The following is a 24,707-nucleotide window of genomic DNA, read 5'->3' as shown; positions in this document are numbered from 1 at the left end:
CAGAACGACGTGAAAACACGCGGTATAATAGTATTACTTCATATGATCTCGCACGGACACGAATAATTATTCAAAGGAAAATTCCCCAAAGAATCAACGGAGCTGAACTACCCGAAAATCTACGCATGTCAACCCTAAAATTATTATGCTTATAAAGTGTACCCAAATTTATATCATTAGTTTCAAAGATCTCGCGTGGAAACGCAAAATCCGTTGGTAAACGGCATATGACTAATCAAAGGGAAATTCCTCTCTGAAAATCCTAGAAAGACGCCTGCTGCTGGAAGGACATTGAGTAGGATGGAAACGATGATCGGACAAATTACTTTCAGCCTCAATTTATCCAAATTTAGATTTCGGAGGAGTGAAGCAGCGAATTTATGCTACTCTTATAGGGCCGCATACACATTCTGCTTAATCAAAACCGTCCAAACGAAAATATGAATCAAACGAGAATACATGAGTCTGATTAAAGGTTTGAGTTACATTAATATGTGAAGAATGTATTAAATTGTCGTACAAATGATGGACAAGAGATAATGGATCGACGAGAAACTCAAGTTATTGAGCCGATCTGTTTTCTCTTTTTAGTACAGTGACATTGACCTCAACCTGAATGGAACTGAAACCCACAGCTAGGCTTGCAGAAAAGCTTCTTACTTATCATTGCCGAGAAAGAAATGCATAACGATTGGTCCATGCAAACAGAGTTAGTGACCGAAAACTAACAAGTAGGGATCAGAGAACATTCATTAATGAAAACCAGGGATAATGCAAGGGCCATACATCAGATACTCTTAAGAAAGGCGATCTGTTCTTATAATGCGCTTGGATGAGATATTGGTCCACCCATATTGTAAACAAGTTTGATGATAATTATACGATTAAAACGTTTCGAGTCAGAGGGCTGACAAGGTTATTTAACAAATTTTGATGCAAGAGCTCCTTGCAATCTGACCGGTAATCGAACTTGTGCGAGATATTACGCCAACTGACATAATTACCAAGTTTCACGATGATCCGATTTATACAGTTTAAATAGATTGGCAAACAGCATTACCCTGGACCACCGGCCTTACCGCCACATAATACGCCACGTTTTTTAACACGTATAATATAAAAAAATAAGATAACACATTATTTTAAAAATAATGATATACAAGCAATGTAGTCAATTTATAAAAAAAAAACATCCTTTCTTAACAATCCATTAAAAAATGGTAGCAACATATATACATTTTTATCGCACATCTTTACATCAGGAAGAAAAATAGGTTACACAAGCTTTAATAATGAAATAGTAACTAAATAAATAACCACAAGAGGGCCATGATGGCCCTGAATCGCTCACCTGACTAACCTTGCTACATCAACTTAAATTCTATCAGACCCATATACAATCCCAAGCCAGATTTAATTAATTAATACATTATGACAAATTTCATTAAGACATGATGAAATCAGTGACCTCTTTCATCACCACAAGGTGTTACTAGAATTCGCCCGGTGACCTAATTTTTCACCCCATGTGACCCATATACGATCCAAAAAAATCTGATATTATTAAGATAAACATCCTGACCAAATTTCATAAACATCTGATGAAAACTGTGACCTCTATTGTCTAAGCAAGGTTTTTCTATTAGTTGACCTAGTGACCTAGATTTTGACCCCAGATGACCTAAATACAATCCTAACCCAGATTTCATTAATATAAACTTTCTGACCAAATTTCATTAAGATTGGATGAAAACTGTGACCTCTGTTTTCCACACAAGGTTTTTCTGTTATTTGACCTAGTGATCTAGATTTTGACCCTAGATGACCCAAATAAAATCCCAACCCAGATTTCATCAAGATAAACATTCTGACCAAATTTCATTTAGATCTGATGAAAAATGTAACCTATATTGTCTACACAAGGTTTTTCTATTATTTGACCTAGTGACATAGTTTTTGACCCCAGATGACCCAAATACAATCCCAACCCAGATTTCATCAAGATAAACATTCTGACCAAATTTCATTAAGATCTGGTGAAAACTGTAATCTCTATTGTCAACACAAGGTTTTTCTATTATTTTACCTAGTGATCTAGTTTTTGACCCCAGATGACCCAAATACAATCCCAACCCAGATTTCATCAAAATAAACATTCTGACCAAATTGCATAAAGATTGGATGAAAACTGTGACCTCTGTTGTCTACACAAGGTTTTTCTATTATTTGACCTAATGACTTAGTTTTTGACCCCAAGATGACCCAAATACAATCCCAACCCAGATTTCATCAAGATATACATTCTGACCAAATTTTACAAAGATTGGATGAAAACTGCGACCTCTATTGTCTACACAAGGTTTTTCTATTATTTGACCTAGTGACCTAGTCTTTGACCCCAGATGACCCAAATACAATCCCAACCCAGATTTCATCAAGATAAACAGTCTGACCAAATTTCATAAAGATTGGATGAAAACTGTGAGCTCTACTGTCTACACAAACAAATTGTTGACGGACACACGCATGCACGCACAACGGACGCCGGACATCACACGGTCACATAAGCTCACCAAGTCACTTCGTGACAGGTGAGCTAAAAACTAAAAAGAAAAACAAATCTAAAACTATATGCGTGAAGTAAAAATGCGACAGACAAAAAAACAACAAGAGATGTGTTTGTCAGACACACAATGCCCCCTAATGCACTGCTTTGAAGCAATAAATTTGAGCTTGAAGGATGACCTTGACCTTTCACCACTCAAAATGTGCAGCTCCATGAGATACACATGAATGCCAAATTTTTAAGTTGCTGTTTTCAATATTGCAAAAGTTACGAAGAAGGTTAAAGTTCTGGTTAAAATTTTTGACGTTTGACCTTGAAGGATGACCTTGACCTTAACCTTTTACCACTCAAAATGTGCAGCTCCATGAGATACACATGCATGCCAAATATCAAATTGCTATCTTGAATATTGCAAAAGTTATGCCCAAGGTTAAAGTTTTGGGACACACACACACATACAATGACAGACTGGCCAAAAACAATATACCCCCGATCTTTCGATCCGGGGGCATAAAAAGTAATGAAGACAATACAAAGATCTATAAGATTTCAGAAAAATACTCTTTCAAAAGTAAATAAGTCGGAACGAATATAATATTGTGAAGAATAATCAAACATTGCACATATTAATGATACATGCTCCAAAGGGACTGACTAAATTTTCAATAATAGTGTATAAAACAACAGGGCAAAGATGGCTCAAAGAGCTTATCTGCACCGATTTCTCCTCGAGTATCTTTTATTCTGTTCTCGAATATTTTAGTCCGTTTTAACACGATTTGCCTAAACATTTAACAATAAAAAGTGCAAAATGTCGTTTAAAGAATAGTCGAACCTTAAATAAAATTGCATGTGAAATAAATAACATAAACACTATCATGTATTTGTATTTCACTATCAAATTTTAAAGTCTCTATAACGCTCAAAACCAACGAAAATTTCGTAAAGTATTTCGTAAAATAAAGTTAACACCTTAACAATCATTGTTCCTTATAGCAAAAGCAAAAATTTCAACGCTAGATGTGCTATGATTACATAGATTTTTGTACGTACAAAATGCTCGTTTTTGACGATGCTGAAACAGCATCGTCTAAGGTTTGATAACCAGTAAAAAAAATCTTCACAATGGCGACCTATGTAAAAGACCGAGCTAGTCCGATTGAGATAACTCGATTTTTCAGTTACTTCCCTTGGCATTCGCCACTGCGTAGGAGATTGCTCGTTGATTTTCATTGATAACATTCTCCTAGCAGAGTTGTCGTTCGTGGTGATAAAGGTAAATATTAATAGAACAGCATATCCTGGGGAAACAGATTCAATAAGTGTATCAGAACGTTAATTTCAAATTAGTAATTTTACATCCATTTTATTTTTATGGACCAATGAAACAACTATATATATTTTCTCTATTTTGTTTGATATTTGTTCTCGATTTAGTAAATAAATTGCGAATAAAAACATGTAAAATTAACTTTTTACGTGATCACAAAACTAAAGAATGCGAACAATTTCGAACCTGCAAATTGTAAACGCTGCACTGCTATGATATATATGGATAAAACAACATTCCTTTGTGTAATTGTCCGTCCCGCTAGCGCAGTGGTAAGGACGTTCGCTTTTTCACCTTTACGACACCGGTTCGATTCCCGCTCCCGGCGCAATGTTATATTTTGTCTGTTTTGTGGTCACCATTCCGGACAGGTGTTTTTTTCCGGATAATCTCATCCCCCCCCCCCCCGCAGCATTTGACCATATAAAAAATTACAAAGTATTTCAGTACAAAACAAATAGCTGGAAATTGCAGCTATCATTCTAAATTCGTCCCAACTGTCGTCAATCTAATCTTATTAGGTAGGAGTGCTGGACATACTTCAGGTCCCAACATTATGCAGCCTCAACGCGGTGGTAACTCATTACCTTGGAAAAACACAAATACACACACTGGTTGCAGCCTAGGCGCGTATTGACTCAAACAAGGCAACAAACTCAAGTTCGGGCACAATCATTTAAAATTTACATATTGAATACGATATTCTAACAGAAATTACACAACCACCAAAGTGTACATACCATGTTTGATATTTCGTTCGATTGTTAGATTTCAGCATATACATGTATAAGGTCATTTCGCTATTAGTTAATCCATATGTTCGTGGGCGAACACGGATAGTCAAGTGCTCATACGATTGAGCTCACATGGTCCGGCTATGTGCTCATACCTACTTTCGAGAATCATCATGAAGGTATTGCCATACTTAATGAACAAGAATGTGACCCGCCTCCCAGTTTCGCTCAATGGGTCAAGTTACCCACGGGTACTACTTCCCCGTCCCCCTAAACTTTTTTTCGTACCAAAAATGTTTCGTACGCAAATATTTTTCGTACCAAATTTTTTTTCGTACCCAAAATTTTAGTACCCAAATTTTTTATCGTACCCAAATGTTTGTATCAACATACACAATTGTGGTGATATAGATAAACTTAAATTGATGGTTAATATCCATCCTCTTCAAAAGCATCGTCACACCAGTACTGCCAGTACTTTGATTATTTATTTGTGGCCCGATTAATTCCCGCGAATATATCTTTTCATACGACACACGAACACCATGTTAGTGTTCATGCGTCGTATGAATAGATATGCAAAACAATAATGAAAACGAGCATTTTGTATCTTCAAACATCTATTTTACCAGACCACATCTGGCGTAAAATTTCTGAAATTGCCATAAGGAACACTGATTTTTTATTTGTTAAGTTTATTTTACAAAAAATTGTACGAATTTTTCGTTGATTTTGAGTAGTTATGTTACTTTAAGTAGTAATTTGAAAACTTCTAATTCGTATAACAATTATTCTGCAGAAATTAGGTATACAAGAAACCAAAGGCAAGAAAATTATGTGTTTATCTCTATTAAGAGAAACATGTTTTTGGATGATGACAGAATGCTGAGCTGAAAAGAATTAACAGGTCAAAAGAGTTAGTTTAAATGTGGTTACTGACCAATTATCTGCAACTCATCTTGCTACCAGTTGTTTATAAAAATATATTTTATATTCGATATTCTTACGTGACTCACCCAGTCTAAGCCGAAATGATCCGTAAAACAAAATTGTGTCTTTGTGTCGTATAAACGAATCTGCACTAAAACTAAATTTAGGTTCACACTGTACATGCGTGATCAGTTGTCAAACGAAAGTACGGTTGATATTCAAATGCATTAGTTTTCTCTTTCCGGGATATTGTTTTAGTATGTTGATGTTGCATTAACAAATATAGGTGTAGATGAAGTGAAAACACCAAAAATAAACAAGGGTTGCGATAGTCAGCTATAAACTGTTAGATGCCCGCAATATCACTTTAAGAGATACAAAAATAAATTAATAATTGGTTTTCGGGAGATTCTAGAATGATCAATGAGAGATAAACAATAAAGAGTACTTTCACGACTAATAATTAACAAAAAATGCATTTCAAAACCAATCAAGATGGCCAATTTATTGAAATAATTATGTGGTTTTTCAAGCTACCCAGGTAAACATTTGGTTGCAAACATGTAAAAAACAACCAAAAATAAAAAATTTAGTGAGAATTGTAATATATGGATTTTGAGCAAATGTTTTTTTAAATGTATCACATGACAACAAAATATACAAATTAAATGTGCCCGCAAAAAAAATTAATTAAGCCTAAAACACCTGTACAAATAACACTGGAATTATATAGCAGTGAGATCCACTTCAGCAGTTGTGTACATAAGAATATATGAAAATTCTAAAGTATATGTGCATAGAAATATAGCAAATAATAATAAAGCCTAAAACACCTGTACAAATAACACTGGAATTATATAGCAGTGAGATCCACTTCAGCAGTTGTGCAAATAAGAATATATGAAAATTCTAAATTATATGTGCATAGAAATAAAGCATTTTGCGAATAAAACATTAAATGTGTTAACAATAACATTAATTTGTGACAACCAAATTAAAATATTTAAAATAACATGTATTTATAATTGAAAAAAAACAACTCTTTTATAAGAATGTACCTATATATTTTTTTGAATAAATACAACATATTTTAATTTAGTCTCATGAACTCAATATCTCTCTTATACTTATTTTATAAACGTTTTATCAAGTTCAGTTATTGTAACGATAGATGTTGCAAACAATAAGGAATATTGATATTCTTTTTTAACTACACTTCAGAAATTGCCTACAACCTGTTGCATACACAATCTAACATTTATATTTAAATATAAATAATTTTAAAATGTATATGCATCAAAATCACGCAAATACATTTGAAGCACTTGAATATCAGACAATAAGGTATTTAAAGACTATAAGCATTTATGAACACAATTTAGTTAATAACAATGAAACAATTATGAGCTAGACTCACAAAAAATGAACACAAACATGTGCACACAACACTGTGCACTTTATCGTGTCAACAAAAGAATTCTACTCGGCAAAGTTGTTTATGCAGATAGATCTCTGCTTAATAGAATGTACACTATTCTTCATGTTACTGTTTAAGAAAATCATTCAATAAATCTGCATATATAACAAAATTGATTAACAAATAACAATACAGGATTTCTGTTTAAATAACTTATTTTACCACGCTCATAACAATTTAATTTGACAAAATATGTGAAAACATTAATAAATATCATTTTATACATAAAAAAATAATGAGTAATACAAATAAATTTCTCGATTCAAAACTCAACAAAACTTTAAAATATATAAACAACATTTTTTTTACTTTATTAAATAACAAAAACAAGTGGTTGAAATACCATATGAAATAATTCCCAAAGTAAATTATTGAACACTGAAACATATGATCATGCTTTGTAATTTTCTAAACGTGACACATTTCAAGAGGTGGTCATATGTCAATGTATTATTGAATCAAATATTTAGCAAATGTTGCACAAGTTCTTTTGTAAAAAGTGGTTAAAGGTATCATTAAATGTTAGCACAACTGTTTAATAAACGTTTTAAGTCTTTATTTAAGAAGCATCAACAATGATTTCGTTTGTCGTTATTTCATGTCGATCATCCGGAATGCGGGTCCTTGCCACATACATGTAAGCTCTGAAATCAAGCAGATAAAATTTGAAACATTTAAAAACATGACTCTATTCTCACAGACAGTCACAACTTTTCTAAACATTCCTAATTTAATCTAAGTCTTAAAACATTTATATTTCAAAACTATACAATTTAAAGATCATTCGGCTCGGGTCTCTAATTTGTCTTTGCTGCATTTTCTGAAATTCGTCTTTAATGTATAATTTTTCGTGCCTATTTTGTGTTACTGTAACATATTTTATCAATATATTACAATTTAACACATATAAAAAATCGTATAATCTCGCTTTAAAATTTTTACTAAATAACAATTTATTATTTAATTAAAAAATGTCATTTTGCCAATCTGTGAGCAAGTCCCTAAATCAAACAAAGTCTTGAGGTAACAGCTACATACAGTATGAAGACCACGCCAATGCACGTGATGGCACCCATAATGAGGAAGACGAATCCATTCATGATCTTGATCGTTCCGATGTAGATCACATTGTTGCTAAGGGCTCCTATCAGAGAGCAAAACGTCTCCACTGCACCGATGCTCCCAAATACAGCACCTTTAAATGGAACAGATCTACTGCAAACACCAGTTCTGCTATTTACACTTGTGTTTGCTGAATAAAGCTGGGCCCAGATTTGAATACAGGTGGTTAGCGTGTGGCTATGATATTAACAAGCAAATTCGTTAAATTGATATCCCCCGCCAATATGCTTCTTGACACGCATACCAAGTTTCAATGAAATCCACAAAAGCACTTCCAAGATATGGCTCCGGACACAAATCAAAGTACTGACAGTACTGGTGTGACGATGCTTTTGAGACGATGGATATAAAAGCATCAAGTTAATTTTATCTACATCACCACAATCACCACAATTGTGTATGTTGGTACGAAATTTTGCGAAAAAAATTTGGGTATGAAAACAAATTTGGGTACGAAAAAATATTTGGGAACAAAAAAATTGGGACCTAAAAAAATGTGGGTTCGAACAAAAAATTGGGGATGAAAAAAAATTGGGTACGAAAAAAAAATTGGGTACAAAAAATTTTAGGTACGGAAAAAAAATTGGGGGAACGGAAAAGTAGTACCTGTGGGAAACTTGACCCACACTCGCACATTTTCGGCCCTTTCCGTCAAACATGAGATAAGTTCCTCGAAGGCAATAGTATGAATACACATTTCGGAAGCGGTAATGCGGTCCTACCTACGCACGTCAAAATGTAAGCGAAATATGTACACAAATCTGTCAGGAATGATTGAATTAACGAAGAAAATCGTGTATTGATGTAAGTTTTTTGAAGAAATGTGCAGAAAATATATTAAACAAGAGCTGTGTTTGTGAAACACAATGCCCCCTGCTGCGCAGCTTTGACCCATATATTTTACCTTTGACCTTGAAGGATGACCTTGATCTTTCACCACTCAAAATGTGCAGCTCCAAGTCATACACATGCATGCCGAATATGGAGTTGCTATCTTCAATATTGCAAAATTTGACCTTTGACCTTGACCTTGAAGGATGACCTTGACCTTTCACCAATCAATATGTGCAGCTCTATGAGATACGCATGCACGCCAATATTGAAAAAGTTATGGCCAATGTTAAAGTTTTCGGACAGACAGACAGACGCTTTATATTTGACATTTGACCTTGAAGGATGACCTTAACCTTCACCTTTCACAACTGAAAATGTGCAACTCCATGAGATGCACATGTATGCCAAATATCAAGTTGCATTGTTCAATATTAAAAAAGTTATGGCCATTAAAGTTTTCGGACGGACGGACAGACTGACACACTGACTGACTGACTGACTGACTGACAGTTCAACTGATATAGGCCACCCTACCGGGGGCATAAACAGCAATGGCGATATTTTTCTCAGCCACATAATTGTTAATAGTTTGATATCACAAAATGAAAGTGAAAGTAGAACTGTCAAAAATGACAACCTGTCAACGTGTTGTTTTTGCTGGCACGAGAGGGCGATTACACTCAATGTGTTCACATTTTGACCATAGGCTTTGTCAATGACCTTTATAGCATGGATAGCTTTGATAGTATTTATTGCTATCATGTAACTGAATGATTGTGTTTATGTTTACAAAACACAAAGCATAAATGATGATATAAATATACTGATTGAGCTTATAATAATCTGAGAACTATAGCCAGGTCAATTAAGGAATTAAAATACAATTTTATGTCCTGATTTCATGAAGAAATGACCATGCATGTCCTAGATTTCAAATTCAAGGCCCTGGTGTGACACATTGGTAGCATTACCGTTAAACTGTTATGAAATTAGTTTTTTATTGAACTATCTAAGGAAATCTAAATCAGGCACTGATTTTTCTTGTTTTAATACAGTCATAGATAAGTTGTGGCCTCTAAGTAATGACCAATTTTTGCTTACTTGTCACACCCTTAAAACTTTCCACACGTCTATAATAGCAAATCTGGATTAAGGTGATCTTCAATGGTACATTTAAACTTTAGCTCTGTTACAAGAGTGCTGGTAAAGTCCAGTCACATATTTAAATCTAGGCCATGTCAAAATCAAAGTGTCATAGACAAATGAAAGATGCGTTCATTAATTATTGTCCAGTTGTTTACTACTGATGTAAGTTTTTATATAATAAGACTGATGAACATCATGTGAGAGAAAATTCACATTATCATTGTATATCAGGTTTAGCAGCCTTTTAGATAACAAAGTATGCTAGTTTTCAATGTCGCTTCTAGGGATCAAACCCGTAGGGCTTTTAGGAAGATTCTGAAATTTTCGATCCTTCGAGAGCAACCAAACCAAAAATTAAGTCAAATATTGCCGACTCGGTTTTTTGAGTCGGTTCATGAGGGATAATGGAGCTCGATTGGTCATTGTCGGCTCTGGTACTACTTACATGTACCCCGGGTACTCTTAAGTATACTTACATGTACCCTGGGTACTCTAAGTATACTAACATGTACCCCAGGTACGGTAAATAAACGTAATTGTACTCGGTCCATATTAGACTGTACCCGAGTTGTATTCGCGCCCAAAATCCGATGTCGTAAAACGCGCAACCGATTATCTTAAACACACTTCTCTTCAAAAAACACTGCATCAACATGCTTTTTGAGTATGTGTTTCGATAATATAGAGGCCAGTCTACAGAAAATTGACATAAATGTGCAGGGCTTAACACTAAGGCACGTCCGAACGACATTCACTGCCTGTACCTTGGTCCGGGCTAGCCAATGTCCCAGGAACATGCCCGACCGGTCGTGTGTATTTTGGACGGGATTATATGTTCTATATCAATAAACTGCGTTTTAAATAAGCTTTTCAAAGATGCAAAAATCTTAATACAGTACGATCAGATGACAATTAAATCCCAGAGTGAGTTCGGAGACAACAAACGGATCGTATCTCGAAAAAGATTCGGAACCCCCTGATTGCAATCAAAAAGAGGCCGACAACTCAGAAAATCTCAGGCGGTTTTCCTGGTAAAACACGTCAGTACCTATTTTTAAACGGAATGCCGCTAGACACGGTTTTTGATTGGTTTCCTCGAAGTGACGTGTTTTCTCAATGAAAATACGTTGGAAACTAAAAGCCGGGATAGCCCAGAATCGTCCGGAATGATGAAGGTATAAAACTCGACATTAACACAAAGTAACTATAAAATTAATAGTTATTTATCAATTTTAAATAATTTTAATTTGTTGTCATTATGGAAAAGTTATTCCATCCTTTAGACGATTAATAAATCCATTTAGAGGAAGACTTTATTTAGATTAGAAGTGTTTTGACAATATTTTTTACGCAATTCAATCAGCAAAACTAATATTAATGGTCGATCCCGGCTTTTAGTAGAGAGTTAACCCTGTACAATTGTTACAACTACCGTAACACGTTATTTTGCTAAGATTCACTTACCATTTCTTGTAAGACGGTAACCCGGCAATCTATGTAAAAAAGGTTTTAACGTTCATGTCGTTGTTTAAGTCTGGCTTTACGGGTGGCATGGGGGTTCCTCGGATACGAAAAGAAAAGGGAAGGAGGAAAGTAAGAGAAAGTATGAGGAAATAAAAAAAACAAGAAAATTTCTCCAGAAATGGCGTGAAGATTACAAATAGTTGTCTTAAATAGATGAATATTGAATTCAATAGCATTAGTAAAGCAAGCTATTAAGAATGATTTAATCATAATTGCGCATCTCCAAGCACAAGAAAATACAAGTTGAATGATAAATATAAATGTTTTTATAATACTTGGGTTAGGGCACATGAAAGATTGGTCAGGGCTAGTAGGTTCTGCATTTACTAGCCCGAACGGGCTAGTTGAAAAAAAGTTAGTGTTAAGCCCTGATGTGTATATATAATTATTACAAAAAAAATAGTCGACAACGACTGATTTAGGGTTAAATTTCCCGGGTACATTTTAGTATATTTACCGTACCCGGTATACATGTAAGTATACTTAAGAGTACCCGGGGTACATGTACGTAGTACCCGAGCTGACAATGAACAATCGAGCGATACTGGAAGGTGCAACATCTCTCACGCCCCCTAGCATCGCCTTTAGCAGTATTCAATTCTCAACAGGAAAGTGCTGGAGTCATTGATCCCGAGGGACAAGAAAAACAATTGATTAATGTTCGAAATAAATAATTTGATTAATGACAATTCTATTATTTGAGCCAGGTCACAGGAAAAGCGCAGTCAAATCAGTATCCAATTAAATTATTTGTTATTGTCAGAAAAACGCTTTTAAGCAAACAGCTTTCAAGCGACTGCAGGCTGATCTAGATCCAAACTGGCCACAATCGCCTTAATGTCTCTTTTACTGTGACACAGTTCATTTAACTTTAAAATGATAAAAAGTAGTAACACTAAGAAAGAGTATACAAACCAGTAAAGAGTTTGAAATCAATGTTGAATTTCAGGACAGCTTGGTGTTCTGCAAATCCCCGATGAAATGTTGATATCGGGTATCATAGTCATTCAATAAGTCGCAAAATGCTCGAATACAATTTATAAAGCACAATGTGACTTATATTGATAACTAAAAATACCAGTATGCCAGTTTTGCCGTGTCAAGCTGTTACGATCCAGAAAGTCCTTCATTCACATCGAGTATATATCCTTCGAATTCCAACTATTGTTGTCAAAAGCGGAGATTTAGTGAATAAATAATTCATATATCCTAAATGACAGCTTCTAAATAGCGAAACAAGCCAATTTATGCAGTAAGAAAGTTTTGAATCGAGACTCTCATGGGGGCGGCCATTGTTGAATGTTGAAAACACGAACGACAACTCTGCTAGGAGAATGTTATAAATGACGAGCAATCTCTTACGCAGTGGCGAATACAAAAGGGAAGTAACCTAAAATATCGAGTTATCTCAATCGGACTGGCTCGGTCTTTTACATAGGTCGCCATTGTGATTTTTTTAGATGATTATCAAACCTTTGACGATGCTGGAACAGCATTTTTTCAAGATACAAAGGGCCATAACTATGTTATTAACAGATGGTGTACAGTGCCATTTGGCGTGCATCATTCTCTTATCCATATATATACTCATACTAAGTTTCAATGCAATCTGCCAAAGCACTTCCAAGATATGGCTCCGGACACAAAAGTGAGCATTTTTTCAACATACAAAGGGCCATAACTCCATTATTAACAGATGGTGTACAATGCCATTTGGCCTGCATCTTCCTCTTATCTATATATATACTCATACCAAGTTTCAATGAAACCCGTCAAAGCACTTCCAAGATATGGCTCCGGACACAAAAGTGCCGGACGGATATACAGAGGGAAAGACGGACGGACGGATGGACGGACAACGCCAAAACAATATCCCTCCGCCTATGGCGGGGGATAATTAGTGAAAACATCATTTTGAATGATAAATAATCATATTATAACGAAAAATCAACTTTTCTGAAAAAAAATAATTTCACTATCAAATATATATATATATATATATATATATATATATATATATATATATATATATATATATATATATATATATATAACAAGGTATTCAACTCGAAATCATCCAAATTTTCTCGATCTTGGTATTATTCAACGCATAATAAATGAATTTCCTTTAGGGAAATGTACATGTCTTGCAATATTTTTACAAATACTGTGTAAACTTTGAAGAAATAACACGATTCACAACTCGCGTGACCCACTTGACATCGATCAGACAGGATTTCAGACTGAAATCTTCACGGAGTAAAGGGCATTTTCCCTGGGAGGCGGAAAACTACAACGGGCGAGGCATGGTATGGTATTGGGGGGGGGGGGGTTAGAGGGCAAGGGTTAGGGTTAGGGTTAGTGTTAGGGGTCGGGTTAGGGTTTGGGTTAGCCTAAACCCAACCCTAACCCTAACCCGACCCCTAACCCTTACCCTAACCTTTTTTTAGGGTTATCACCCCTGACCATGCCTCGCCCGTTGTAGTTTTCCGCCTCCCATTTTCCCTGCAAAGTTCATGGACCTCGATACCATAATTCAATAAAACGTATGAAAAAACATTCTTACCGTGCTTGCCGTTGCATTATGCATCAAAACTCGGTGACCAGCGCCGTTTGAAACCTTTGTTTACATACATTTCAGCTAACTGACATTTTAAACACACGAGTGATTTCATTGGTCCAATGCGAAAGAGTGTCTTTACAACCGGAGATTTCATTCATGAATCCTGTCTGATCGCTGTTAAGTAGGTCACGCGCATTATGTATCGTTTTATTTCTTGAAATTTGACCCAGCAGTGTATAAATATAACAAGACATATACATTTCCAGAAAGAAAATTCATTTCTGCGATGAACAAGACCGGGTTAATTAAAATCGATTCAAAATAGATTAAGTAATGGCTGTTCAAAGCGATGCACCCTGTTTTCAGGTGATTTCGAGTTGAATACCTTGTTAAATATATATTTGAAAGTGAATTTTTTTCCAGAAAAGTTGATTTTGTTCGTTATAATATAATTATTTATCATTCAAAATGATGTTTTCACTAATTAATATCATAGTCACACGCTAATCACCTGTGGTTTTGAGAAATTAGGCGCTGGAAAAATCGGTTATAACTTCAATGCTATGCATTTTCCAAGGTGGGTTTTGACCGCAACTTAATTCTTTGTTGTTAATGTGTATCGGACTTGATAAGTGATCACTGAAATTATGTGATGCATGGATTTTTTTAAAAAAGCATTTATTGTTTGCAACCTTTTTTCACTAAGGTTACGTAGACGAACAAATTAATCAACCTTGTTTCTCAGCAGGAGTCAGTGAAGACATAAGGCTTCGGATCATTGGAATAGGAAGACCTGAAGAGCATGTCAACACAGGGACTGAAACAAGAAAGGAAAGGAAAGGTATGCATCATATAAAGCAAGATATTCAATATATATGCCTATTTAAGGCGGGAAAAAAACATCCAACAGAACATGTAACATAAAAAACAAATTGGCTATGGGCTAAACTAAAATATTCTTAGAAGGTGGAGTTAATGATAATAAAAGTTCTTTACGAAACGTAAAGATTTAATTTCTATGCACATTTTTTTTAAATTGACTTAGATATCATTAACACAAAAGTCTGACCAAGTTACATGAATACATGACTAAAATGTGACTTCTAGAGTGTTAACAAGGTTTTACAACGGACATGAATCACCTCCAGCTCGGCCGAGATATCACTAGAAAACACTTCTGACCAAGTGTCAAGAAGATTAGACATAAAATGTGACTTCCTAGTTCTATGGTGTTAACAAGCTTTTCCTTTAATTTGACATAATGATCTAGTTTTGAATCCAAAAGACCAAGTTCGAACTATTTTGCGATATATAGAGGATATTTGTTGGATTCGATAGAATATCGATTTTATTTTACGAGTGATCATATAAAATATGTATTTTTTATGATCACGAGTGAATTAATATCGATATTCCATCGAATTAAAAAAATATTTCTATTTTATTGCTTTTTCACCGTTAATTTACCTTGTAAAAGAGTTTAACTGGATAATTTCGATGGATTTATGACGTCATTTTGTCGAAAAAATGACGTCATTTCACAGTAAAACAGTGAAAAATATCGATATTTTCACTTGTTGTTTTTCACTGTTTCAAACAGCGAAATACCAGTTTTATTTCTCTGATATTTCTCTATAAACTACCAGAAAGCATAAATAAAAACAAATATTCACAGTATGTTTCATGGATATTTGACAATAAATTTGGAAAATGTTGATAACAAAGACTGATGAACGACAAAAAAGTTCAACACAAACGCCCACATAAAGCGTTTTTGCTCAAGTGAGCAAGGAATACTGTCTCTAGAGTAACCAGTTATCAAGTTGACGCTGCGAGATGCTGGACACAATAAACTAACCACAATAGTCACCTTGAGCACTTTCTGCTCAAATGAGCTAAAATATTAACAGCTGTTTTTTTCCAAATTATAAACAAAAACAAAACAACAACAACATTTTCATTTACCCATGTACAAAACGAAGTCTGACGTAGCAAGTCCTTCTACGATGTATGATATTACAGCTCCTGATATACCAACCATTGCTATGCTATCATCAGCCAAGCACCTAAAATAATCATTAAAATAGGGTATTTCCATAAGGGTGATGTATTGCTATCATATAATTGTACTAGTTAATAAATAGTATACATAGTGAATATTACATAAATGTGGTTCGAAAATGGTTTGTATCACAGATCTTGATTGTGTGAAGTTGTTTTTCACCACATTGCATCATTTCTGGTCACACACGCGTCAAATGATGCAAATTCAGTTCAAATAAAATAGCATAATTGTTTGAAATCAATAAATGGGAATCCTACCTTTAAAAACACCTGCCAAATCAAGATTGCGTATTACCTTCATAGTACCCTTTGTTCCTAAATTATTTCTGAATACAATTCAATGTCCATGCTGCATCAGATAAGATTTATTCTATTTTTCTTTAACAATTTACCAGACCATTGACTTCTTTTAAAAAGGCGTTGGTGTTGTGCGCATTAACCTCTCATAGCTTCGTGGGCTTACAAAGTTTCATGAACATAGTTTAAGCACTATCTGTGTTACTTCCGTATTTAGTGTTTTCTAATTTTACTTTTCTTAAGTAACAGGAACCTTACCTTTAGTCTCTGCAAAATATTGTCATAACTTGTATTATGGTCATATATAATTATACTGTTGGATCTGTTAACATATATTTGAGATTTTGAGAAACGGAAGACCATTGAACACTGGGGAGAAATAAAGGAGGTACACAATAAATTTCTTTATTAATTAAAAAAAATATAGTTCATCTAAATATGTATATCTCAGATATTTCCATTAAAAAGTACTTAATATAACTCAAAAAGTGTTTGGGTCGTCATAGTCAGACGTGGGTATAATAATTAAAATTGTATTTGCATCCATAATATTTTAATTTGTTACATATATTTTTTCTTATTCAAAAAAAGTGTGTATATCTATGTAGTTCCTATTTCAATAAAACGTCATCTGACTTACTTTTGCATCAGAAAGGTGCCGACCATTGCCACCATGGCCGCTATTCCGATCTTGAAAGCCGAAAACCAACCAATCTTAGTTGCCGACCAACAAAATGGCTGTCCAAGCTGATACAAGACCTCCATCGTCCCACGGTTCATGTACGGTATGCACATGAACGTAAATCCTCCAATGAGTAGTATATACTTCAGTCGCTTCAATTTTGACTTATGAGTAAAATAGAACTTAAATGCTTCTAGCATGCTTTGAAAGACCTCTTCCAGTCTGACAAAAGGTCTTTTATTGGTCACTGCAAGTTTGTTTGAAATCGGTAACGTTTCTGGTACACAGAAGACTAGCAATATCAGGGCAAGCACTAGCACAAAAGTCGAAAGTGCCAAGGGCCAGAAAAATCCTATCCATTCCAAAAGGTATCCGGTTAAAAAAGAAGTAGCAGTGAATATGATGCCAAGTAAGAGTTCCATCATTACAATTCCAATGGTCCGACCTTTTCCGCTGCTGAGTAGATCACACGTGTAGGTAAACATCATAGCTAGAAAGGTCATGTACGACCCAGAGATGGCGTCAAACACCTGCCCAATGATGAAATAACTCAAATCCAGTTTATAGTAAACAACGTATGATGAAAGACCATGTTTAACAATAGCACCAATCAATGTCAACAGGAACACAAACTTTCTACCGTAAATATCAGACAACGGTATGAATATTAAATTTCCGAGCAGCGAAGGGACAAGCGAGGCAATGGAAAAGTATAGGGTCCACTTGGCAGTTTCTTGCTGGATTTCAACATATATCTGGTATCCAGGATCTGAATGGTTTACATGAGCACATGCATTAAATTTGTGTTTTGAGTAAACCGGGTCACGCCCTGCTATCTCCTCTGACTTAAAAAACTGTGTGTACTGAGGGAGTAGTGAACCAATTACCCCTGCGCTAAAAAAATACAGAAGAATCATTGGCACAACCATGAAACTGTGACGAGTGAATCCTTTGTACTCCACTCTAAGAGAGACGGTTGTATCAACGTTAGCTCTACCATTGTCATCCATGTTTCCGTTTCCCAACGGCAGTCTGTCAATGCTTCCATAAGAATCATGTTCCATGTTAGGTAAACCGTTCCGCTCTGTGTTTAAGTACGAATTGTTTCTTTCCCTTACAGGCCAATGAGTGTTAGGCATGACAGGATAACCATCTTTGTCAAAATTGGGGGTCAAAAGCGGCTGTCTTGAATCGTCCATGTCCGCAAAAGAGCAACACTGAAAATAAAGCAATAATACTTATAAATCTACTTAAATTGATATCAAGAAGGCTTTGATGGCTCTTAAGTACTCACCTTAATTCACAGACACCAATAGTTGAAGATTTGACCTGGGGATGTAATTGTTTGACCCGGATGTCAACATGGTCTTAATATGGTCAAGATTAAGTCATAAATGTGGCCTCTAAAAAGGTTGTCCAAGATTTGACCTGGTGACCTAATTTTGGAACACACAGAAACAACATTCAAATACAGCGTTAAAGATTGTCAAGATAAATAATAAGAACATAACATCAACATAGTAACTAATTACTTTACAACAATTTATGTGTGATTTTATTAAAATTGAAGTTCTTTTGAATGTAATTATCTTTTTTCTTTCCTTTCAAATAGTTTCTGTACTGAAATTCTCATTGTTTACATTCTACATAGTGAACCTAGTGTCAAGGTCGTCCGCTGTGCAATTTTTCTTACTCCAATACGGATTGACCTACTTGTATTATTTAGTAAGCAATTCAAACCAATCAGAGTCGTCGTTTTATTAGCCTATTATCAATTACAAACTCCGCTTTTTTAACAGTGTTAGGCACAGTCGTTATGTTGTTATCTTCTGTTTCTGCTTCTGCTTTGTACGGTGAAGGGCCAGTTACGGCCTAGTACACCGGGGGAGTGCGCTTTGTCGAAATGGAGGGCAGACTTAAATCCCTCAACTGTCTCTGCGTGAACCACTTTTTTCCAGGTGGTTCCACACCATGATTGTTTTCACGAAGAACGAGTTATTAAATTGTAAACTATTAGTGTTTTTGATCACAAAGACCCTATCGTTGTTTATTACTTGATTGTCTATTATATTTGATGTTACACAGTCTCTATATTGTTTTGCCTTAATATGTCTTTTAACACTTGCTGTTTTTAGGCATTCAGTTGCTGGTATAGCTGGCACCAGCACCTCGGCCACTTTGTAGAGCATCACTAGGCGGTTGATTTTGCGCCGTTCTTGGAGCGATGGCAGTTCAAGTTGTTTTAACATGTTGGTAACTATGCCTTCTTCTCGTGATTTGTAGTCTCCAGTTATAAAGGGAGCAGCTTGTTTTTGTATTTGTTAAATTTTGTCGATGTCACGGGTCAAATAAGGATCCCAAATTGAAGAGCCATAGTCTAAGCAAGATCTCACTAGTGCTAGGTACGCTGTTTTCCTACAATCTATAGGGCAGTTCTTTAAGTTCCTAAGCAGTATGGCCATTGTCGAATTTGCTTTCTTTGTTAATTTGTTTATGTGTGTTGACCAGGTTAAGTCTTCAGATAGGGCTAGCCCCAAGTATGGATTATCAGGCACTTGTTTAAGAATATGATCACATAGAGAAAAAAAGTGTGGAGTCTTGTTCTTAATTGACATCACATAGCACTCCTTTGCGTTAAAACGCATGCCCCATTTATCAGCCCATTTACAAGTTCTTTCAAGTCATTCTGGAGAATTTCAACGTCTTTCCGGGGTTTTAATTTTCGATATAGCAAGCAATCGTCCGCAAAAAGTCGCACTTGCGATTTGGCCGAAAGTTGCAGGTCGTTTATGTGACATAGAAACATGAGGGGGCCAAGAACTTGCCCTGAGGAACTCCGGAGTCCACTGTGGGTTTCTGGGAGACTTAACCGTCAATTACAACTTGCATATGTCGTTGTGTGAGAAAAGTTTTTAACCATGTATGTAACGTTCCAGTTATGCCGGAACATTCCAACTTGTACAAAAGTTCGTCGTGGGGCACAGTATCGAATGCCTTGGAAAAGTCTAGAGTATAATAACGTCCGTTTGAATTCCTTCATCGTAAGAAGATAATAAGTCATTCACAGTTACTAGCAGTTGGGTCTCACACGAGAAGCCTGGTTTGTAAGAATATTATTTCTCTCAAGATGGCTCAGGAAGTGCTTACAGATAATATGTTCAAGGTTTTTACACATTACGGATGTTAATGATACTGGTCTGTAGTTTTCAGCGAGATGTACGACCCCATTTTTGAAAACCGGTGTGACATTAGCATTAACCGAGTCGTATGGTAGATCGCCACTGTTTACTGATGTTTGGAAGATTGTACGTATCCCAGGTGCAAGTTGTTTAGCACATGTTTTCAAGATGGTATTTGGTATGTGGTCTGGACCGACGGCTTTTGCAACTTTCAGTGATATTAGTAGTTTCTATATTCCAGGTGTTGTAACAACTAAGAGAGGCAACTTTGATTTATACTGTTTTTCGGAGGGCGGTAGCTCCCGTTTATCTCTCCTTGTGAATACGGAACTGAATCGATCTAAAAGAATGTGCGCTTTATCTTTTCCCTCATTGAACAAATTTCCTTTTGACTTAAGTGGTGCTACACCAATGTTATCTTTTTTTTGGATTTAACGTACCTCCAGAAAGGTTTACTGTTGTTTTCTTTGAAGCCATTTTGGATAGTTTCATAAACATTATTTTTTACCTAGTTTTTGATATTGTTTAAATTCAATCCACTGGTTTGATTTTTTGGCCGCCCGATAGAGCCTTGCTTTACGTTTAGTCATCCTTTTTAACGATCTATTAAACCACGGCACTGTTATATTGATTATTGCGTTTATAACGCCTTTAATTAATTATAAGTAAAGCTATTTTTAAATTACTAGATTTTTATCAAAGCACCGCATCAACACTGCAAAGTATCCTATTTTATAAATGGTACAGCCCAGTAAAATCGGGCTTACCATATTATGGCCGTTTTCGACCTTTTTAAAGCAGAGTTTTATGTTAAGCAGTGTTCTCGGGCAATGATTTTAACCGAAGTCCCAAGGGTAAACAATCCCATTAGTCAGTCAGTCAAGATAAATATTCTGACCAAATTTCATCAAAATTGAGTCATAAATGTGGCCTCTAAAGTGGTTGCACGGTTTTGCTAAGATTTGACCTGGTGACCTAGTTTTTGGATGAACATGACCAAGATTAAACTGAACCTAGATATACTTCAGATTTATATTCTGACCCAGGTTTCATCAAGATTGGATGATGAATGTGGCATCTAGAGTGGTAAAGAACTTAAAGTTGTCGAAGCACACTGCCAAGAGACGCTGGTTAGGTTATAATTGATCACAATAGCTTATAATTACCTTGAGTACTTTGTGCTAAAGAGAGCTAACAATCTCTCTTCAGTGAAAAGGTCCCTTTATTATAGGAGAATAATAAGAAAAGAATAAATAAGAATGTCAACTTATTGATAGGAATCCATAGGCTATAAACTATATTATATAATTATCATATATGATTTTTTGTGCCGGGTCCCTATGCAGGAACCAGGTTATTTTGTTGAAAGTAATCAGTAGATTTATAAAATAAATACCTTTTCAGTTCAATTCAATGCCATGTGACATCCTTCAATCATTACAAATATGTTAATACATAATAAGCATAGGACATTTCACTCTCAAATACAGATAACAATATCTACACCTAGAAAATGTTCCAAATGCTAACCTTGGTTAGTCCCAGTTTCAGTATGTTATCAGAAATGATTACTTGGTCGTTTTGGCTACCATAACTTAAAATGTCACATTATGATTTTTGAATGGCGCGACTTTTACAGGTCTGTCAATACTATATAAACTGTTCGAAAGAAGTTTCTTTAGTTAATTATTTGGGTGATAAAAATACCCAGGACCAGGCATAACAACAGTTACAAATAATCCATAAATTGAAAATTTTAACTTGATTAACATTAAGCCCTGACTCTCTCAACGAAATTACAATTCTTTATTAAAAACTTGTTCAAAAGCATACAACTATATTTAACAGACATTAACTTACAAGGAAATATCCAGTCATAAACGAATCAATACAAGGATGTTTACATTTTGTTCTTGAATCCGGTTTTCAGGCATGACTATATTACTGTACTAGAGCCGAGTACCAATAAAAAAGCGCATAAATCTGTGACGTAGTTCACACTTCCTGTGAACTGAAGAAAATGACAATAATCTTTGAGTTAGGGCATTTAATATTTGTGACCTGAATATGTCACCTTTTAAAAGGTACTCCTTTATTTATATATATATATATATAATACGTAACGCCTATTGCTTGCGTCCGAATACAAACTCTTACATATTGAAGCAACGGCAGGTACAAATCCCGCATCATCATAAAGATTAAAGTAGTCCAAATAATGATACTATTCAAGCCACAGGTACTTGAAACAAAAATTTGGTCCTTACATATATAATAAGAGTAAAGGTATCCAACGATGATTTCACAGGTGTATTGAATAGCACAATGCAACAGCATAAACGATTTTTTTTTCAAGTACCTGTGATTCAAGCTACGCATGGCTTAAATTACGATTGCTAATTCCTTTATTGCCCCCTATTAACAAACCATATCTACTAGTCCAGTGATCCAGTGTTGTTTTTGACACCTTATCAGTGATCTATAGGTAAATTATTGATTTTATCGGGCATTTGCACCACAGTGTTTTTTAGTCTCATTTATAAGACGCGCAAAGAATTTAGAGATACTTTTTATATGGGCTAAATTCTTTGGAACGTCTCATCGTTGAAGGACCTTTTTTGTGGTGGAAACCAGAAAGTTTAAATTTTCATCAATTTGCGTAAAATTGCAAAATAACATTACCAACTCATTCAGTTTTAATTCAGAAGTTCATTTTTACATCAAATATCGTCGATTCGAAGTTAGAAAGGCATATATTCTTCAGTTAAACTTCTGCTTGAATCGAAAAACAATCACTGACCTGTAGCCATGTCATGAAACTGATTGAAATATGAACCAATCAGAAGAAGGCATTATGGTGTAACGTGTACGCGTAATTTTATTTAACATGAGCTTTTAACACCGACTTTTAAGTAAATAGATCTAGTATGCTAAACTTTGTCGATTTAATAAGCATATGTTCAAAACAGATATGGTGCAGTTTCTATTCACTGTTCTAAGTTTCAGGGAGTGTTTATGCATGTCTTTTTCGCACCTCTGTCTGTGTTGTTTTATGTACTTACATTCTACGTTACAAAGGACGGTATACTGTACGATCTGTATCAATATTATTTATGTACAGTATAAAAATAAAAGATGTAATTTATTTCAGAACTTTTTAATTGTCAATTTAGAAAAAAAACAATGCTAAATTAATCCAGAAAAGTATAACATCGGTTTACTATGTAACGCGCTGCACCACAACAGACAAACGCAAACTGTATTTTACGCTGTTTATTCTTCCACTTTAAACCAGATGCTTTACATCGAGGTCGTGTTATCGATTTATATCTACACAGCGAGCGAATCGAGAGATATTGAAAAATTGAATAGTGGTTGGATTTAAATTGCTCAGGCGTGCAAAATTCAAAGTGTCATTACATAATTTTTACGGAACATTATCGAGAAATGAATTATCTACACAGGTATGTAAATATTAATGCAATCCGTTGGTATTAAGTGTCTTATATCGGGGCTTGAATGTTGCGCACAAAATCCTTGCGCAACAATATAGACAAAGAACAAAAAATTCCCACCACATAATTGGTCTTTCACCCTTTGTACGCTCCAAATATTACCCATATAAAAAGTAGCTTAATATTTAAGAGCTTCAAAAATTTGGACTAGGTGTTTTTATGATAGGGGTCGCTAATTGCTGGCGAGAGATGCATCATTATTCATAGTGAATTAAAAGCAGATTGCTTTCGTATTTCATGGCAAAAGTCAAGTCCAAAGATACTATTGCGCGGTAATCTGTGCATTACACCACCTGAGGCTTAAAAACCTGTCAAAACACCAGTTTAGTATATGAAAGAAATTGAACACTAACCAATACAAATTGATGTTTCACATAAATTTACTTTCATTTTTATGCTCCCCCCCAAAAAAATTGGGGGGAGCATATAGTCGCCGCTTTGTCTGTCCAACTGCCGTCCGTGCACAATTTTTGTCCAGGCTATTTCTCAGCAACTTATGACCGGAATTCAATAAAACTTTATGGGAAGTTTCACTACCAAGAGGAAATGTGCATATTATCAGCCGGATCTGGTCGGATGATTTTTCACAGAGTTATGGCCCTTTGAAATTTTCCATTAACTGTACATATAGTGCAATTCTTGTCCGGGCTATTTCTCAGCAACTAATGACCGGAATTCAATGAAACTTTATGGGATGATTTTTCACAGAGTTATGGCCCTTTGAAATTTTCCATTTACTGTTCA

The 24,707-nt window shown here is 35.1% G+C and overlaps 2 protein-coding genes across 3 annotated transcripts in view; one reads left to right on the top strand and one right to left on the bottom strand.

Annotated features, from left to right (window-relative positions):
* Positions 1-1,138: 1,138 nt before the first annotated feature.
* LOC127867725 (solute carrier family 46 member 3-like) lies at positions 1,139-22,412 on the bottom strand. Of its 2 annotated transcripts, none has more exons than XM_052409068.1 (6): positions 22,309-22,412; positions 17,228-18,486; positions 16,192-16,292; positions 14,960-15,043; positions 8,076-8,232; positions 1,139-7,681 (listed from the first exon to the last, which is right to left on the bottom strand). In XM_052409068.1, exons 1-6 carry the CDS (start codon positions 22,324-22,326, stop codon positions 7,597-7,599), a joined length of 1,704 nt encoding a protein of 567 aa, XP_052265028.1. In that variant the 5' UTR covers positions 22,327-22,412; the 3' UTR covers positions 1,139-7,596. The 2 variants fall into 2 exon arrangements, with proteins under 2 accessions (XP_052265028.1, XP_052265029.1); XM_052409069.1 differs by lacking the exon at positions 22,309-22,412 and adding an exon at positions 21,845-21,958.
* A 7-nt stretch (positions 22,413-22,419) lies between these two features.
* The window catches only part of LOC127867723 (uncharacterized), a 34,489-nt gene continuing 32,201 nt past the window's right edge, over positions 22,420-24,707 (top strand). Inside the window, exon 1 of the mRNA XM_052409064.1 lies at positions 22,420-22,532. The gene's annotated coding sequence lies outside the window, so the exon portion shown is untranslated. The remainder of the gene's footprint in view (positions 22,533-24,707) is intronic.

The sequence above is a fragment of the Dreissena polymorpha genome, chromosome 2 (assembly GCF_020536995.1).
Source record: "Dreissena polymorpha isolate Duluth1 chromosome 2, UMN_Dpol_1.0, whole genome shotgun sequence".
NCBI lineage: Eukaryota > Metazoa > Mollusca > Bivalvia > Myida > Dreissenidae > Dreissena > Dreissena polymorpha.
Note: the sequence above shows the minus strand (reverse complement) of the source record. Positions and strands in the feature narration are given on the sequence as shown.